We start from the raw sequence: 21050 nt of genomic DNA, 5'->3' as shown, positions 1-21050 counted from the left end.
AGCCGCATCGCAATTAAGCAACAGTGAGTTAGACAGCTGCCACACCTTCCGTTTTGTACAGTTACATCAAAAAGTTGTACATCCACCATTCTCCAGTGCATCCTGGGTTCTAGTCGGGCCAGTTTATGTTTTATTGGAAAAAAAACTCCACAAATGAGTGTAAATTACCAGTTTCGACATCTAAAGGTAAACCGATTATTGCTGTTGATGCATGTAATATAACAAAACCTGGCTTACCGGCTTTTCGGTAAGGACTGAAACCTATAATTTCGGCATTTATAGGCAGTTTAACTGGCTTCTGTTCGAATTTGCATTACATACTGTTCTTTTCATTCAGCAGACAAGGTTGTAGAGATAAAATCTACCACTGACTACCCCCCACCCCACCCACACAGTCTATATTTCATTCCTTCACTTCCAGCTCTTTGGTCCCTGGTGAAATATTCTTGACCACACTTAAACAGCTTAAAGCTCCTGGACGAACGACTCACAGAAATGACAATTCTGTGAAAAAATGGCAATTATCTTCTCAAATATAATGCAAAAGAAATCACATTTTATTCCCATTTCACTATGTCTCTGCAAACAGCTGAGGTAAGAGTACTCACTAGAGAGAGAGAGAGAGAGAGAGAGAGAGAGAGAGAGAGAGAGAGAGAGAGAGAGAGAGAGAGAGAGAGAGAGAGATCAAATCCAGCAAGGCAACATGCCAGGATCAATAAAATGGTGCAAGAAATACATTTACACTTGTCTTTTTGAATTCATGGCTTCCAAAACTGTCAATTAAAGTCATTTACAAGTTCCACACAATTATACCAAACCTAGTCACTGTCCTACACAGAGAAGAAAACATGTAATGTCCTGTATGAACTCTAGTTCTAACACCAACACGACACAACAGGTCTGGCTCTCAGTTCAGTTCTTTCATTCGCATTATTGTATTCATATCAGACTTCACAGGAATCATTTTGCCATACAGTGCCCACTAATGCGCTTGCAATATCACACATCTGTTCACTGCAACAGGGGGTGCTTTTAGTGGGAATCTCAGCCTCCATTGCCCAACCGGAGCAGGAATGCAGGGTAAATAAAATCCTGCTGGTACCTGCAACTCTTACGGTATACAAACAATAGTTTTGCATGTTTACTCAAAACAATCATGCTCTTATAAACTTAGCACCTGGGAACTGCTGTGAACCCCCCCCAGGAAAGTGGGTTGAGACAATGCGCTGAAGATTAATCTCCCAAATGTGAATGTGACTCGTACGATTTATACTGTAGGGACAAGTCTGAGCGGTTTATATGTCATCAGTTAGCAGTACAAAAATAGAAACGTTACTTTTTTTCAGTTATATGTTTGCATGATAAACGAGAAAAACAAATGAGCCTGAGCAGGCGAAAGAACGAGATTTGATGTTGACTGGCAGATAAATTGGTTCAAAGAACAAACAAACAGCACAAACTTCACTTATTTGGTGCTAGTAAATAGGAAGTAGACCAGAACAGCTTGTAGATGGAAAGTTAAGCAGCAAATACAGCGCCTTAGAAAAATATGGAAACTCCAAGCCTTTTATTGTTTTTTTAAAACACCTGAAATGTTCCTTTTTTTTTTTTATAGGCAACAAACTAGACAGAAGACAAACACACACAATTGGACACGGAATGACTAGAAGTTCTGTGGACAGATGATGTTAGCAGACGACATCAAAAATAGAGGGAAAAGCTGAATGGTTTGGGGTTGGTTTGGAACAGGGAAGGTTGAAGACTTATTGTAGGTGAAAGGAAAACTGATCCAACATGGCTACCATTCCATACTTTAACACCCTGTAATCCCATCCGGACTGTGGCTGACTGGAACCAACGTAACCAACGTAAACCCAAGTTTTGAAAGCTGTATTTAAAAAACAAACATTGAGCTGGAGTGTTCCTATTGAATTTCTCTGGGATGAATTGGATTGCAAGGTGAGAAAGAAATATCCACCTAGCCAACACCACCTTTGGAATGCAAAGTATTTTAGCTGGAAGTGGAGAAACTAACTGTCCAGATGCCAAGAGCGTGTAAATACACTATTCGTTCTATGTAAGGATTTTTCAAGGAAAATAAATGTTGAGATCTAAAATTTGTTGTGAAAAGAGTGCAGGCAGGGTGGAATGGGTGAAGATGAGTGGCAGGAGTGATTTGTGATAGAAGAGTATCTGCGAGAGTGAAAGTGAAAGTTTATAGGACTGTGGTGGGACCTGAGATGTTGTATGGTTTAAAGACAGTGGCATTGACTAAAGAAAGTGGAGCTGGAGATAGAAGAGCTGAAGATGTTGAGATTTGCATTGAGAGTGATGAAGATGGACAGGATTAGAAATGAGTTTATTAGAGGGACAGCGCAAGTAGGACGTTTTGGAGACGAGGTGAGTGAGGTGAGATTGGACATGTGCAGAGGAGGGATATGGCATATAACAGTAGGAGAATGCTGAGGATGAAACCACCAGAAAGGAGGAAAAGAGGAAGGCCAAGGAGGAGGTTCATGGATGTGGTGAGGGAAGACCTGCAGGTAGTTGGGGTAAAAGAGGCAGATGTCAAGGACAGGGAGGTATGGAGACGGATGATCCTCTGTGGCGACCCCTAATGGGAGCAGCCGAAAGAAGAAGAAGATCTAAAATTAGTTTGGTCAAAGTAAATCTTTATAATGTTAATTACCTAGTTTGTTTCATTTAAACAACTAAAACATGCAGGTGTGTTAAAAAAAAACAAAAAAACGAAAGATTAGGCGTTTCCAAACTTTTGACATACACTGTACACATCTGTAGTACATTATTAGCCAACACTTTTACAACTAGTCAATTAAGCTTCCAGGCAACCAAAATATAAGGCTGGGTATTACACTGGGGTGTTCAATGCAAGTTATTAATACACTAACCCAAATATAGCTGTGGTATGAATGATAATATTGGCTAGTCAGTGGGGTTGCCAATGATCACTGTTCCTAATGTATAATCTTAGCAGCTGCAATTTCTATAGCATAATGATAGGGGATATCCCTGCCAACTACACATCTACTGATTTTAGATATATTTGATAAAACTGGCCTAACCGACAACCTTTGGGCCTTCTGTAGATGGGTCGATTTGATAAATTTCAGAAAAAAAACCCAGACATTTTTACCAACATGCCAGGCCTTATTGTAAGCAGGCATCCTGAAGTACGTGCAGTAACCCCACACCCGTTTACTGTGGCTAGCTCGGGTTTCTCAGTCAGGCTTTGTGGCACAGTGGATTGCCGGAATGTGTCTTCGCTAAACAGCTGCTTTGAAGAGGTTTCTTGGAGTTAAACTGCCACAAAACAAAAATCTACTGCAGCCCAATAAATACTTTCTATGCTCCAGATCATATTCAACACTCTATTTCCCATATAAATGCACAACATATAATTATACCACCTTTATTGAAGAAGCATTTAGCCCACGTCCCGATAGAAAATATGCTTTGCGGCTAAAATGCATTTATGACACACCTTATTCAGAATTTCCACCCTTTTATCCTTTTCAATCCTTTATTTCTCCTGGAATAACCATTTACGACAATAAGGAATCAAATTCTTAATATTCACTACCATTGCGAATCCAACATGCCATAACATTAAAGGACACCAGAAAGAGAAACCTTAACTGGTCCTAAAGTGGTACCTTAGACATCCCTTTCTTCTTGAACATTCTGTAGGCTGGGGGGGGGCAAAGGTCACAAGTCACGATAGCTGAGAGTCATCTTGTCCGCCATTGTGAAGCCACGTACAACTGCCTGTCTTACATTACAGGATCCGAGACTTACGGCATTTCCCGCTTTTATAAACCGTTTGTCTTCTTTACAAAATGTCCCGTTTTCCTTCACTTGCTCCTTGTTGCAGTCACCGATGCACGCCCAGGCACCTGTTGAATATTTAATGTGATGAAGTGTGATCTGAACTGGGGTCAGTGCCACAATTGTGGCTCCCTCAGCTGTTCTGGTGGAGTCGCTCAAGTGACACTTTGCGCGTCTTAAATCCCAACAAATCTATACGTTGAAAAACATCTAAAGATCCTTCGATCAAATACAGCTAATTATTATGAATCTGGGGAAACTGTGCAATATGACCTTGTAGAACTAGATTAGGAAGTCACCTTTTATACGTTAAAAGCATTTTCCAATTCTATGACACAATGCTAGATTAAAAGAAGTGAAGCAATGTACAATTCAAGGATTAGTGCTTTACAAGTGGACCCATTTAAACCCTATTCTCCAGAGCAGAATTAACAGTACAAGGCAATGAATTCATTTCTACATGCAGCATAAATCAAATTGACTCAGCAAAATGGACAAATCAATTGATAGACCTAGAAGTCAAATGGGTTCAAGTGCATACTAATACTAAAAGACACAACTATACATTTATGGCACTTAATCAAAAAGCTATTGAGTAGCTTTTCTACATCATGGCTTAGCACACATGCTTGTTCTAATTAGCACTCCTATAGTAAAAATTCTTCCCTGCGAATCATAGTGTCACTAGCCAATCATAGCCATGTCTAAGCTCAAGTATGTGGAAGAGGGCAGATAGCGAGTGAGTGTTTAGTGCATTCAGGGCAAAACATTTGGCGGTTGAATTCACGTCTCAGTGAAAGTAGATGTTTGGCCCACCCTCTCCTGTTGGTAGCAGTCACGTGATTAGGCTGAATTTCCACAAATTCAATAATAACAATAATAATAATAATAATAATATGTATTTTTTTTTTTTAAAGTGCAATATTTAACAATGTTATCAAAAACCCCGGCAAAATCATTTCCATTTACTGTGCCAAAGTCTGTAAATTAATAAGAAATTTTGTTTTGAAACTTTGAATCTATAGTGCCTTAGTTCTTGCTTAAACAGACACAAACTTCCCACTAACTTCTGTGTGCTTAATAACGCACAAATACTGTTTGCCTAAAAGAAACAAGGAAGCAACTCAACCCTACGTGCACACACACACACACACACCCATACCCAATTGCTAGTCCTTAGAACAAGTCCATATAGAGAACTTGGTAGTAATGCTATAGAACAACTGTACATTCTGGAGGGCTTAGACAGCACACTGCAGGAGCGCAAGCATAACACACACGGACGAAACTCACAAGTGACGAACATGCACACGCACACAAACACAGAGATACATCAAACAAATATGAAGAGACAACATGCATATATCAACAGGCATGGGCAGGTCTGGGTTCAAATTTCAGTAAGACAGCAAATGAACCTTAATCAAAATCTGAGTCACTATAGCTTCACAAATTCAGGAGTAGTTGTTTAGAGATTAAATCAGTAACAATGTAAGATCTACATTCTGGTTAATGTCTATAAATAAATGAATAAATATACACACACACACACACACACACACACACTCACGTAGTCCCCAAGTTATGATGGCTCAACTTACAATTTTTCTTACAATCTTACAATGACGATAGTGAATTTATTCGAATAATTTAGAAGTAAATATTAACAAATTACTGTATACAACCCCAAACTGATCAACATTCTTTAAGATTCCTGGTAGGCTAGGCCATATCTCGACTTGCGATATTTTCAAGTTACGATGGTGTCACTGCATCTCCATTGAAAGTTGGGGAATACCTGTGTGTGTATGTGTAATATATTATATAATTTTATATTATATATATAAAATTAGGGGTGTTACGGTACACAAAATTTCCGGTTTGTTCATTTTTTATGTCACGATTCAGTACAATTTCGGTACAGTTAAGAAAAGAAAAAACATAAAATTGCTTGTATTTTTATTATTATTTACATTTGTAAATGTCAACAGTTTACATTTGTAAAACAATTTTAGATAAAATGTCTGGTTAAATCATTTAAAAATAATATTTTATAAAAAAAAGAAAATAGAATAAATGAAATTAATGCAATACACTATCATATTGATTAAATTTAGTAACCAAATGAATTGGCACAAATTAAATTGATTAAATAGAAAGAAAGAAATGGAAGATTTTGTATTTAATAGTTTACATGTTAAACCCCATTTGGGTAATAAAGATATGTATGTGTGTAAAATAAACATTTAATGTTTAACTTTCTAAAGATATGATCTACTTAATTGTTCTACTTATTTTAGCAGACTTTAACAAATGTCTTCATTCCTTCCACCTTTCATTCATTCACTCCTTCGATATAAAGAATTGTCAGGATTTTCTCCTTTTAAGTGAAATTCATGAAGCTGCAAATAAAATGCTCAAGAATCCATAGCGCTACCTTTAGCCACTTCCGGGTTAGCGGCTAACGCTAGCACTATTGGTTCTTTAGCGTTCTCGTGCAGGCGTAAAACAAATCTTATTTCCGGTACGGTGTGAGTAGCCACAGTGACTCTGCGCTAACTCTAGTTTCTTTTTTATACATATGGCATTGTGTATGTTTTTACATTTAATAATAATAAAAATTACGCTCAACGTGCGAGACGGAGACTAAACAAACTTGCGGTCCGCCACTTAATATGTACCTGATGGACCTCAGATTTAAATTAACTATGTTCCGTATGTAAATTGGATTGCAGAAAGCCCAGGACCGAAAGATTTCGGTATGAGTATGTGTACCGCTACACCCCCAATATATAAAACGTTTGGATAATGACGTAAAATAATTTAAGACCTACAAGCAGTGAATCCTTGGCTAACAGAAAAGCTGGTGGTATACTTATGTTCAATTATTAAGCCTAAAACCAACTTGGTGAATCATGAATTGGAAACAAAACCGCTAAAGACCAATTTGAAATCATTGGTCAAAATACCACATGGCTCTATTGCACCATTATGACAAGGCAGTTTGAGCCCTGGTTCTGTTTTCCTCACCTTTAAGCGCAATCCTTCCTATTTTCTGAATTTTCTTTTAATAGAAAAAAACACACATCCCACACATCTCTTCATGCCCCCTTCCAAACCCTCTTCCCAGCCATGCTAATACTGCTAAACAAGCAGAGGGATATTTAACATCCCAATAAAAAAAAAAACAACAACAAAAAAAAAGCCATAGCATGGCTGTTGGTGGGCGAGACGGACCCTAAGAAAATCTGGTGTGCTCTCGTTTTGATAATTAGAGCTTTATCAATTTTTTTTGTCAAAAAACTCTCACCTGCTTGGTCACAGCATCTGTGGGTCAGAGTGAAATTAATCGCTTTACAGTATACCACCAGCTTTATTGAGCGTTTTGAACAATGCTGCTTGTAGTATGGAAATTATCACTTTTTTTTTACTCCGTCAACCATATTAAGGGGGGTGGGGAAGATAGATGATAAGTTGACTTCTTAGTTCAGTTGCTGATGATTGGTGCCCTGTGAGTTGTTGAACCCCAGCCTGCTTTCACATTAAATACAGGTGGAAGATGAAAGTATACTTACCGGGCATTTCGTTCAGGCTCATTGCTCGCACAAACACGACGCATTTCCGAACCCAGTGGGGTCCTGACACTTGGCACAAAAAAACAAAACAAAGGGAGAATAGAAGCCGATTTAATGGCAGAGACCTGATTGTGTGATCAAATGTAAAGACAAATAAACACAAATTGGAGCCATTAACACCCCCTCCCCAGCAGACTTCACGTATGCCAATGTAAATGAACTACACAGTCAACAAAACGTGTTTCATTCTGGAGAGTGTGTTGCTGAATGTGTTTAGGCAAACATTGCACCATAAGGAAGAGATAACAGGAAATGTTCCGAGGTCACGTGTGACCAGGGCTGAAAGACTCCTTACTGATAAGGAACAACAAATAAACAAAAAGCTGGATCCTGATACAGAAAGAATTTCTTAGAGGGGGAAAAAAAAAATCCAGAGATCTACATACAGACAATTGGCTACAATCAATCTTATCTGGTTTCTGGTACTGTATGACCTGCTGTTATAACAAGTAAGTACATTATCATTCTAAAAGTCAAAATGTTGGGAATTCTGAACTGTCAAAATGTTCATTTCACTCCATATATACATGCAGTACAACGAAAATCCAAACAAAGGAGCTTCAGGTCACGATCACGTCAAATGTTAAAAAATATTTAATGGTGCCAGACGGGCTGGTTTTAATCTTTAAAACCAATGGATCCCCCCCATTTTCCTACAAAACCATCCTTTTACACAAACAACATAAAACATCCCGTGGCTGAAAACATCTTGATGACAGGTCATATAAGAATGGCCAGTCTAGTTTAAGCAACAACTCTCAAACCACTCTTTATAACCGTGATGAGCAGAAAAGCATCTCAGAAACCTGCAACATACACTATATTCCCAAATGTATTGGAACACCTGACCTTTCCTGTTATACGTGGTTCTTTTCCAAACTGTTACCACAAAGCTGGAGGCACTCAGTTCTACATTCACTTGAACTTGGAAACCCAAACCTGTTCCAGCATGCCAATGTCCCTGTGCACAAAATGAGCTCCTTGAAGATCTGGTTTACATGCTTTGGAGAGAAAGATCTTGAGGTCTCCCCACCTACATCAGTACCTGCCTTTCATAATACCCTTGTGGCTGATGATCACACTCCAAAATATAGTGGAACATCTTCCCAGAAGAGTGGAGGGAATTATAAAAGCAAAAAAAATGCAATGCTCAAAAAAAAATCACATACCATACTTATGACCAGGTGACCCAATACTTTTGGAAATACAGGGTATATGTCAAAACTTGACACAGATGGCCTAGAGCAGAAAACCATATCAGGGTCCATTCGTGTCAGCCAAGAACCAAAATCTCAGCTATAAAATTTAGTGAAATGTAAAGACACTGTACAAAAGAATAGCAAATGAAATAATGCAAATAACTATCATTTTACGTAATTTTTTTAATACTTTATAGTATTAATATAAAAATGTGAATCAGCTACAGCAATGACTAATAACTCAAAAAATATTGAAAGCTCTACTTTCTCTCACTGCAATATCTTCATTTTTGCTTTTACAAATTGAGCAAGTTGCTTTCCAACATAAAAGCTGATAACATGCTAAAAACTAAAACCATTAAGCTGCCACCAAATCTAGACTAACCTTTTAAACATACACAATAATTAAAAAAGACAGTTCACAATTAAAGCTGTTAATTCATAAAAATTAAAAAAAAAAGAAAAATAGTAGCATCTCAATCACTTGAAATAAAAGTAATACATTGAAATAAATGGCAAGCAAACAGTCAAAATCAAGGCTGAAAGCGAACGGTGAGGAAAGGAGGGGTGGGGTCCGGGAGGAATTCTCTGGTATGGGGAGTATGCTGCCTCCATGGCAATAGGGCTGGATGAAGTGCATATTTTTGCAACGAAGGCTTCTGGCGAGTTGGAAAGCAGCAGAGGGTTCGGCTGCCGAAATATGATTTTCGCATCAGAGCGCGCAAAAGCTCAGCCCGCTATGGGAATAAATCATACCAGGCCTGCGCTGGAGCTTTTGGTCAAATTGCGATTAAAGGAAAAAAAAACCAAAAAAAAAGAAAAAAAAGATTAAACACTAAAGAAATTCAAACCGTTCATTTTGGTGAGGGTTTTTGTTAAAGATTGCCAGAATACTGTTAAAATTAAAATGACACCATAAGTGCTCAGTTCTTGCACAAGTGATATGTCTCAGTGATTAACATCCTAAAAAAAAACTTGAATTAAGTTACCTTGCAAAAACTAGCAAAAGAAGCCTCACAATATGAGGGTAAAATAAATTAATTGTATAAATAATTTTAGGTGACGGACTAGGTGACTGTTCTGCTAGCATTAAAACACTGGACTGTATATTGTTCAGTCTGGTTAGTGATTCCACATTGTTTCATCTTCACGCCTGTTTTTGGAAAGATTACAGAAAATTGTTTAGAAAAAAAAAAAAAAAATGGATGACATTTTGCCATATGAGATGATTTTTTTTTTATCACAGAGATTACAGGAAGTGGTTTGCTTTCTCATGCTGTCTGATGTGTAAAGTAAAAAAAATAAACCTGATCTCCTGTGAATAAACTGACCTACTTGTAATCTGCTTGTCTCAGACAACTGTGTCGATGATTTGTCCACTCTTGGACACAATGTTGACCGTTTCTTCAAGGTTGACAACCGGTTATTTGGCAAGTTAGCCAGCATCAGCGTGGCGATACAGACAGAAGTGGCTTAATATAGAAGAGGCCTACATTGAAAATCATGTGGGCAGCATCTCTATAGAAACCACACAGGCTTCAGCTACAAGAAGCTGCATGCAAGCATGAGCACGCTATTAAACAAACACTTCTCTCATTAACCGTTTCACAGAACAAAACAGGAATGAAGATGAAAATAAGCATACAGTGGTTTGCAGAGCAAAATAACACTAATAGGCCTGGGATATTTATATAGATATTACCTCAGTATGTGGTAGAGGCACAGCTCATTGTCTATGCTAGTGATGGTAGAGCAATGTAAGTCATGCAGACAATACAGTTTCATACACGCATACATTTGTTGTCTGCCTCCCCCAATACCCCTGACCCCAGACCTAAAACCTAAAAGATCTAACACACCTTGACAGCTCACTAGCACTGAGCTTGTCAAATACATACTTCTCAAATACATACTTTGCATTCTACTCTTTTAGGATGTGGTTTTTGGTTAAAAACATTGTGAACAAAATTGCTTGAAGACCGTAACAAACAATGAATAAAACAAGTTTGACATGACAATCGTTTTACAAAAACCCATCAGTGCTACAGTCTCTAATTAAACTGGAGTGAGCCATTATTACCCCCCGCCAACCACCGGTTGGTGTCCTGGTCTCCCCCAGAAACAGAACAAAAGAACAACAGACAAGGCACCCAAGCAGAAGAGACATTATTGTGAACTGTCTTGAAGTACCATCTTTTATATCCTAACAGATGAGCCCAAACCTTTCTGCATACACCTCAACCTCCATTTGCATGCACGGAGACCGCAAATGAAGCGCTATGCTGTTCATGTAGCACCGGAGGTCCTGGAGAAAAGTTGTTTCATTTCGTTGTTGGTGCTAATCCGGCCACATGCGTTACCACTTCTGCTATTCTGAGCCCATGCGCAATCGGTCACCGAGCTCTCCACACATGCGAGTTTCTCGCCGATCTCAACAACAAGATCTCGCTTCTGTACCCGACCTACTCGCCTGATTTGGCTATGGCAGAGTTCGCCTTCTTCCAGAAGTTTAAGATCCAACACTGGGGTCGCCGTTTGGCACCGTTGCGGAGATCCAGCGAACAGCAGAAGACACCATCAGAAAGGACGTTCATAGTTGCCCGGCTGAGATTTAACAACCAAATAAAGACCAAAACTTGTCCTTTTTCAATTTGGAACTACAAGGTTTTGGTTGGTGTGCTAGTAAAAGGTCATGAGCCTCACAGTGATGAGACACACTTTGATTCTGTAGCTACAGTACAGGAATTCGATCCTGAATCCCACCACCTGCTGCACCACTGCACACATTGGCCGCTCACAAGAACATTTTCTAGTGGGATTCTTTAGTGTGCACAGAGGACAGACCATCTTTTCACAATCAGGAAGGAGCAAAAATGTCGAAACTCTGTCGAACCAATTCTGAGATGTCGAAAGTGATATTGTATGCAGGGCAAGATTTTGACAGTCCAGTTTTATGTGTTATTGGTTTAACATACAGAATTACTTAGACGCAGTCACTGGAATAGAAATTTTTTTTTTTTTTTACAATGGCTTTAAATCCAGCTCAGCCAATCAGATTTCTGACCTAAAACCATCCATTTTATTAACTTGGTTAGAAAAGGACAATTACACACGCATTTGTTACTCTTAGTCTGTATTGATGCACTTAACTAGTTAACTTGACACACATTATTACATTACTGTAGCTTCATTCTTCAGATGTGACATTTAGGTTTCTGGGCAACCAAAACACGGGTCTGGACAAGTGCACTGAAGCTTTCACTTGACCACTGGGCTAGCTTATAAATGTATGATTTCACCCTTGATTATTCCTTCTGTCTTGGAAAATAAGGGGGCACCCCCACAGTCTCTTTCTCCCACTTGGGTTCGTCCCCCTGTTTCCTTCCCTCAAGGGTAGAAGAGCTGGTTCAAAAACAGTGTCGAGTCTTTTCAGTGCCTCTGCTTTCCCCCCTAACGCTCCACCCCTTAATCATAGTTCAGGCCACAATGAAGTGAATGAAACAAATGACAGGAAGAGTAAACTGTGAATGAGGCATCATTGGAGCCCTGTGGGAGTATACAAGAGGGGAAAAAGGTCGAGCTTGTGAGATGCCAAGTAGCGTACAGCTGAAAGACCCAAGAAAAGGTGGGAAGTGACGGCGGCATTAACAGTGCAATGCTACTTCGATGGTTAAGTTGATGGCCAGAGAATGAATCTGAACTGCTGAAGAACTTGAACTCCTAAAAAACTCCCAAAGCTACTCGAGGCCCTCTTCAAATGATTTTAAAAATCAAGAATAAACAACATGTACCTTTGGAGATTTCCTCTTTCAAAAAGACCTGTAAATGTTGAGTTTCATCCAACAGTTTTCCAATGGCCTTCGACCTTCTGGGAACAAAGCAGACCTTGGCCTTCCCTTTCACTTGTGGCTTCTAAAAGCCCTGGGAACCTCCCCTCCCTCTGCTTGATACTTCCCCGAGCCTCTTCTTTAGGAACCCACCCATCCCCCTAATTCTCTAAAGTCCCTCATTCAAAGATCTTTCACTGATATTATGGATAAGTCCCCAAACCTCTCAAGGCCATGACTACACTTCGACCCATGTTATGTAATTCCCTGTTGCAAAACACAAAATACTTACTAGCCACTGCTTTAAGGCCCTAAGTATCAGTCATTCGCAAAGCTTGAAATCAGGAGACCCAATAGGGTTGGACTTATACAGCGTCAAACTCAGGACAAGCATTCCGGATGAGGGTCTCTTGGAAACTATGCTCCCACAGTGCAACATCCCACCCCCCACATTCACCCCATTGCTAAACACCCTGTCCTGCTTTCTGTAGAGGGGCAGGAAAGACAGAGAGTCATGGGCAGCATACTAAACACTATATCCCAGCTGGGTCTACATGAGAGCAGAGAAGAAAAAGAGGAGGGAAAGAGGAGGGTGGACGGAAAATACAGAAAACCGAAAAAAAAACATTTCACCGAGCAATAGACGAGTCGGACGAGGTGCGTATGTGAGAGAGCATCTCAACGTGTGACAAAGAAAAGGAAGGAAAATAAAGATGAGAACACAGGAGTGTCTTTTGACAGCGTAGCTGGATGAGGAGGTTGCTCTGAAGGGTTGAGGTGGCACCAGGAACGATGCCACTGCGAGAGCGTTTGCGCTGGCACAGCAGGATGTGGGCACAAGTTCAAAGCAGCTGTTTCTATAGGAGCGGCTTCACGCGCTGCCGCGTAGGTGCGAATGGAAATGCGTAATGTGTTATAAAAAAAAAAACCCGAAAGTCCAGACGGCATAATTTATCAGGATGATGTTAAAAGCTCAGCAGCAACTTCCATTTATGTGTAAGCAATTCGGGTCGAAGAAATCTCTCGAATTCGTAAAATCTAAAATAAACTTGGCAAATCTAGCGCAGGAGAATCGGCTTTGGAGTTTCTGAGGGGGCGTTGTCGTGGCAACACAGAGCTAAAACGACATATGAACTAACACTGTCCTCTTCGGAGCATTGAATACGTTTATCTATTTATTTTCTAAAGCCTACGTGATTTTTACCCCCTAGGATCTGCATTATTAAACGGAGGGATAGAACTGCACTGACGTGAACCTTGCTGACCGACGGGAACCCATAAAAAAAGAACAAGGCAGAAAACTTTCTTTTCATCTTCCGACCAGAAAGAAGTAACCAGCCAAATAAAGACATCCATAGTTTTGGATGTTGACTCTGGAAGCAAGTCTTATTTGAGTAAGGAAGAAGAAAAAAAAAATCCAGTTTTTATCTCAGTCTTGACTGAGAATCTTTCGATTAAACATAGCAGAAGCCGGGCAAGAATTTCTCTGAGCTGTGTTTCTGACTAGAATCAAAAACCCTAGTGATTATGGTGGAATGAACTTTTTTTTTTATGGAAAAAGTATATCCTGTGTCAAGTATCAAGTGTATCCCCATCTTCATGTACCCTTTACAGTTTCACAACCATTTACCTAATCATACATGAAGTGAAATTACTTGCCAAAGGAAGTTGATCCCATTTTTTTTTTTGCGTTCACATGCCCGTTTCCGTCCGCTTCAACCACAAAGCGAATTTTATTGAATTGAAATGACAATTTCTATTACAGGAACTTTATGAGAGGAAGAGTCCCCTCACTGAGGTTAAAGAGATGAGGGTTGATGAGGCATGAGAGCAGCTCATCGACTAAATAAGCCCCGACTCTGACCCGAGGGAACGCTGTTAGCTCTCAGGCTGGGAAAGAGGTCAAAGACACAGCTGGGGCTTGCATCAGAACACCCTCTTGATGAGCTGCTGAAGCTAATTACACCCTACCTGATTCCCCTAACAAGTCGGCACGTCATTGTACGAGCATCCGAGTGGTTTCAAATTTATAACCCTCTCCAAGAAAAAAAAAAAAAAGAAAAATCCCATGACAACATAGCAAAATGGCCTCTCCTCTTTCACCATGCTCGCTCGCGCTCTCTCTCTCTCTCTCTCTCTCTCTCTCTCTCTCTCTCTCTCTCTCTCTCTCTCTCTCTCTCTCTCTCTCTCTCTCTCTCTCTCTCTCTCTCTCTCTCTCTCTCTCTCTCTCAGCCCTGAGAGACGAAAGCACGGCTGAAAGCCGTTCGCTTCATTTTTGAGGGTTTACGAAAGACGAGTTATTTTTAGTAGAAATTGGAATGATGTTCTTAACAGTATCGTTGCCTCTGAAAAGTGCTAATCTCATTGGACCACTGAGACGCGGTGTTTTCGGCAAAAACTCGACAAATAAAAGCTATAACAGCACACACACCGTGTGCTATCAAACCAGGTATCAGCTAATTTTATTTCATGCTTTCAAGCCCCCCCATCCTCTCTCAAATGGCCCAATGATGCATTGTAAAAAAGCTCCACAGACAAAATCTTTTAGGTCTTCGAATCTAAAAATACATTGTTTTCCCCCACACACACTCCAATTTTTCTATGTATTTATTTATTTATTTTTTTGCCGAATGCTGTTGAAGCACTTTCTATTTCAGGAACATCTGGAATTACTATCCAGCTACAGCCACACACTGACCAAAAAAAAAGTGGAGCATCCACAAACAATATTGCTTTGAATTGTGATTTTTTTTGTTGCGATTGACCAACATCAATTTGGCTAAATAATAGGAAACAAAACGCAATATTTGGGATTAATATTAATATCAATCAAGCCACGGACTGAAACATCTGTACAATCACATTAAAGTTAAAAGACACTTTTTGCAACATTCTTGTTCAGTTAAATTAACCAGGTACTGGATATAATAAAAGTACTACATTAGTTTTAACAAAAGTGCGGTTTAGTTACTTTCATGTCCCGAAGAATAGCATCATTGGGGACAATTGTAACCAGTGGTTTGGGAGTTTGCTAATTTTCTTTGATTTGAAGTAGCTAGAACTTCACTTGCCATGTCCGAAATCTCATCATAGAAATGAGAAATTACATGTTTCTATTCGTCACATATACGTCGAAGCACACTAAAGCTGGGGTCATAGCACAGGGTCAGCCATGATACAGCACCCCTAGAGCAAAGGGTTAAGGGCCTTGCACAAGGGCGCACACAGAGACAGCTTGGGAGTGCAAGGACTTAAACACCCCGACCTTCCGATCAGTAATCCATAGCCTTAATCACTGAGCTACCACTTCCATTTACATTGAAGAAATAGAGGGCCATGATGGCTGTTACCACCCTGGAGCAGGTTTTCCTATGAATTACAAGTGTGTAACTCGCGTCTACTAAGGAACCTCACATCTTTGTCATTTACAGTTGCAGAACTTGCAATTCTTCAACCAGTGCCTCTTCTTCCCATCTCATGGTAAATAAGACAAAGCAATCTGAGTCTCTTCTTCCCTTAGAGAGAATATTTGTAATTAGAAAGCGCCAACACTTTAGACTCCTTCTTTGAATTTATAATAATTGCCCTTGTTGTTAATGTGTTAGAACAGCTGGAAAGTCCTTATATTTGAAAATCAGACCATTTAGAAAGCAGAATTAAACAACGCTTGTGTATAATGGGTATTATTAAATATGCTAGTCGTGAAGTGGGCGTGAAGAAAGGTCAGAAAACATAGTTCCAGCCAACTAGTAGTCTTCGGTTACTTAGTCGGTGTGGTGGCCATCATTTACGTTTATACTTTATGATAAAGTAATGGCACCTTGTGCTTTAAGTAATTAAGAAGATTAAAAAAGAAGATCCTGCACCTTCATGGTCGAACACTTAACCAACAGCTGCCATTTATTATGAAGTCAGACAGATAGATCATGACTTGGTGTAAAGAAAAAAATAAAAGCAATTAGGAGAAAATGACTTCGTAGAAATGCCCGTGCATGTAACCAAAAACAATGAGGGATGGAAAGTATATTATTGGCCCATGCATCTCTGCTCACTCGCATTCTTGCACATCGTTCAGCATTCAGGGCTTCTTTATGTACATGCGACAACCCGAGCGGCAACGGATAACGAAAAGACGAGATGTTACATAACGCACGTTTCTGACTCACGCAGGCTATATTCTGAAGGCATACAAGCGTGGTTGAGTGTGTCCAAGAGAGTGGGTACCGAGCTTCTCAAATATTGACAGAGCATGAGAGGGGCTCACTAAATTAAAGAGGACCGGTCCTCATTTGCAACCAAGGCCCTAGGAGTGACTGGTCCCCAATTAGCCTAATTATCACCAGGCAGCTATAAAAACACAACACATTGTGTGCATTGGGAAACACAAGTTGTTTGTGAAAAGGCTGCTTTTCTAATTATTTTTTTTTTTTTTAAAACATCCACATAAATGAGGACTAATATATATATATATATATATATATATATAAAAACACACTAAGGTACAGAAGCAGGCCATCTGCTATATTGATCCTCGAATGATGGTTGGATTTAGGATAATGGAACCAAAGCACTCAAAATAGCTTTGTGTCTCGTTGGCAGACATCACCTGAGACGATCTACAAATCCGTGCTGCCGGTTTTAACAGAACCATGATGCTGTGTGGGTAATTAAACACCTCGGTTGCCTACCGCTGACACCATGGCAGCACAGGACACGTCCTTAGGAGGCCTGAAAGTGTGTGCGATTATAAACCGATACGATGCCGTCGGAGCTAAACAAACTTGAAGGTAACCAGGTGAACTAGGTAAACGTGGAGAAAAGCGAAGAGTGCATAATGAGAGCATTTTCTATTGTACAGGATTTCTTGGATCGGAAATACATCAGTACCTTTAACAAGGATGGTTGTCCAAATAGAGCTGGTGATTTGCATGTTTGTGTACTTCTCCTGGACATCTGACTTTCCATAGTAGTTTATATCCAGTGGAACTGGTAGATCCACATCACTGAGCAAACATCCTTCTGGCGTTTCTCAGATCAGTGCACCTCGGGCGTGCATCCAAACCCGCGATGACCAAATAATACTGTCATATTATATCTTATATCTTCAAGATGGTGGTGTGCTGGTTTTATACATTGTGTCTAGAGGTGTCATTATTCCACAGGATGGGGAAGGGGAATCAAAACAATGGGAGCATGTGTTTCATCAGTCCACCAACACACACACACACACACACACACACACACACACACACACACACACACACACACACGGCCACACGCTCACTATGTAATAAAGGGAGGGGCTCCAAGACCATCACCTAGGCTTTGTGTTGAGCATCAGATACAGACAATAAACCCCCCAGGTTGCAAGATACATGGTCTACAATGGTGAGCTGGCACCACCACCACCACCAACAAACCAAACACTGTCTTGGCGGACACAATACCTAGGACAGAAGCTAACCAGGTTAGATCAGAGAACTCGTTTGCACAGATGTCAAGTTGAAGGATCTCTTGAAGACCACTCGCTCGTCCCAGCACTCGGTCACGTGTAACCCGCTGCATATTAACAATCCATAGGAGAGGCGAAGAAGAAGACCAACACACTTACCACCATTCCTGGATCCTTATCGGAGAGCTGCAAGCCGAGGACCTCCAAATCAACGCGTTTGTCTGTAGGTAAGGGTCCTGGGTACGATCGCGAAGCCCCTTCTTTACCTGAAGACATGAATCGAAGTTTTGCTTTACATCCTTGATGTGTCCTAAGACGAAGCGGCCGATCCGAGACCCAGAGGAAGGAGGAGACAAGAGAGAACAAGAGAACCGCCTGCTTCAGTGTGCAGACAGCATGGTGGTCTTCTCGAGCTCCAGCACGTCCCTTAAACAATCCCAAGCCGCCGTATCGTCACACGCCGATCTCAGTGCACGATTCGCCATTTTCCCCGCGGTGATTGCATGGTTACAGCGCACGTCTCATAGCCCGCATGCGAACCGCCGCTCTCAGCGCTCTCATCCTTCGCGTCTAAACACGCGAACCAATCACGGGAAAGCTGAGGAAAGGAGGGGGGGGGTGTCTGTTAGACCACGCCAAGAAAGCCTCCAGTGGGAGTCGCACGCGGCGGGAATCCTGGTGTATCACGATGGCGCAAATGACACACGCACACGCACACACAAAACAAACCAACACCATTGACAACATGCTTCAAACCGGTTTATTGGGGAATAACTAAGAGCGCGCGTTTAATCCAATTTTCGAAAAAAACGTAGTCCCCCCCCTTTGTTTTCCAAAATGGATCGTTCCTTGAAGTGCCCAGTCGGACAAAAGGAATCCAGGCGCGCGCCTCTCAGCGCGGGGCGGAGGATGTGTGCTCACTGGTGGTCGGCATTTTGGAGACTTCACACTCATATACACGACTCGTTCATCAATCATCATCATAATGAATGGTACACCTTGGTAACCGTTAGATACGAGATCATTAATTCTTAGGCAAGACTTTGAACACACAAAACGAGATAATTACATGAGCACTTCTTGAACACGTAGAAACAAGATAATGAAGTCATGACCACCACTTCATAGGCACATTCTGCTAGTGGGAGCGAGATCATTCAGTCAGAGACATGACTTAGTAAAGAATGGGAACGAGATAATAGTCACTAGGCATTACTATGGAGAGAAAACAAGATAAGTCAGAGAAATGACTTCATATGGAGGATGAATTAGATCATTTAGACACGGCCTGGACTTAGTATAGAGTGGAAACGAGATCATTAAGTCCGAAGCATGACTTAGTATGAATTGGGAAAGAGATCGTTTAATTAGAGGAATGATTTAGTATGGAGTGGGAATGAGATAATTTAGTCACAGCCATGACTTCGAAAGTATTGGGAAGGTGATCATTAAGTCAGAGGCATGACTTAGTATGGAGACAGTATGAGATAATTAAGGATGGAGCATGACTTAGTATGAAGAGGGAACAAAGTAAAGCCAGGGGCATGTCATGGGTATTGGGAATGAGATAATTAAGTCAAAGGCGTGACTTAGTATAGAGATTGTAAGTTGTGGCTATTTAGATCACTTAATGATCTCTTTACTAAGTCATGCCTTTGACTTAATTATTTACAGTTGTCCCAGTAATACACTATTTGCTAGACATCAGTGGTGGCCAAAGTACATGTAGTTCCTATTAGGATTTTTTTTGTCACAAGACTTTTGCTTAACCAACTAAGTCTATGTGAACAGACTAATGTTACTCTAAGCACACCTTAACACCTATTAAATTTTTTCCCAGTTGCTTTGGAGCATTACTCGAATCATCCTTAATATTTGCAAATCAGTAAGTGCATTTCTCAAAACAATGTGCACAATGTATTTATTCAATTGCATATTTGATTGTAAGAGACCGGACAGGATTCATGCTTTTACTGTACTATAAAGTGTTTTTTCGTTTCTTAGTTGTTTATCCATTTTCAGAATTTATAATTCTATGTTTTGTTCTGTATACACTCTCCAATCGAAGGTTCACAAGATTCACCTTTGACCTGTTTTAGAGAAGTAGTTGATTATTGGCTGATCTGATGCCATACACTCTCCTTCATCAGTGACATTCAAGATTCATCTGCACAATTTATAAGTCACAATTACACAAAAAAAAAAGTTTAATAGAAATTTTAGATTAGAGATTCTGACCACTGGTTTAACCATTTTGCATTCAATCACTTATGCAATAAACTGATGCCCAGATGTTTTGGGGGGTTAAGACGATTGAGGTGAAACCAGTATAATATATTTTGATCAACATGACAAAAACAACTGATATTGAAGGAAACAGCAGACATTAAATAAATTGTACCAAATCGTTCGCAATTTGATTAAATCAACAAGAAATTTGCTTATGATGAGCACAAGTGACTAAATGATCTGGAGGTTGAACAAGTAGTTTTGAGAATTTCATTTCTGATCTGAAAAAAAAAAGAATGATATTAATGAGCCAAACACTGATTTATATCTATTAAATTTATCATGAGCCCAAAACCTTCTAAAAACTACTTTATAAAAAGAATCATGCAAACAAGGCCACGGGTGTCGTGGTGTCATTTATTTCTCTTGAAATGTTCTGCATGCTGTTGAACTGATGCTGGACTGTATGTTGGAGATAAGTAGATACCACCAAGTGCCAGACAAAACAAGTTCAAAACAGAGCTGGCGCTTGACCCTGATTGGTAGTTTGCTGCGTGTTTGACTAGTTACGTTTTTATCGAGTCATAAAAATAAGGAACGACTGATTTAGCAAAATGCAGTTAAGTAGAAAGATATTTGACTTTGAAATGTAGTAAAAGTCTTACCAAATGGAAATACTTCAGTAAAGAACAGATACTCGAAAAAGCTTCTTATGCACAGTAACGAATACATTTACTTCGTTACCGTCCACCACTGCTATTGTGATTCTTCCCCAAAGGTACACAATTGTATAAGGAAGACTTTGGCTGTGGTAGTATAAAATTCTCCATTTACTTGATCTAGGAGACCCAAACCTGTTCCA

At 40.0% G+C, this 21050-nt stretch overlaps 1 protein-coding gene across 8 annotated transcripts in view; it reads right to left on the bottom strand.

Moving 5' to 3' along the window:
* arhgap33 (Rho GTPase activating protein 33) overlaps positions 1–21050 on the bottom strand; it is a 49609-nt gene that overhangs the window by 27497 nt on the left and 1062 nt on the right. For 2 of the 8 annotated variants that reach the window (XM_046833970.1, XM_046833971.1), the window contains one exon: positions 7422–7490. The exons of 1 other annotated variant lie outside the window; for it this stretch is intronic. In XM_046833970.1, the coding sequence (XP_046689926.1) occupies positions 7422–7490 (69 nt within the window). Of the gene's footprint in view, positions 1–7421; positions 7491–18118; positions 18490–21050 lie in introns of those variants that run through there. 5 more of the 8 variants (XM_046833974.1, XM_046833975.1, XM_046833976.1 and 2 more) reach the window with 5 other exon arrangements.

This window comes from Silurus meridionalis, chromosome 21, assembly GCF_014805685.1.
Source record: "Silurus meridionalis isolate SWU-2019-XX chromosome 21, ASM1480568v1, whole genome shotgun sequence".
NCBI lineage: Eukaryota > Metazoa > Chordata > Actinopteri > Siluriformes > Siluridae > Silurus > Silurus meridionalis.
The sequence above is the reverse complement of the archived record's forward strand: the minus strand, read 5'-3'. Positions and strand labels throughout refer to the sequence as shown.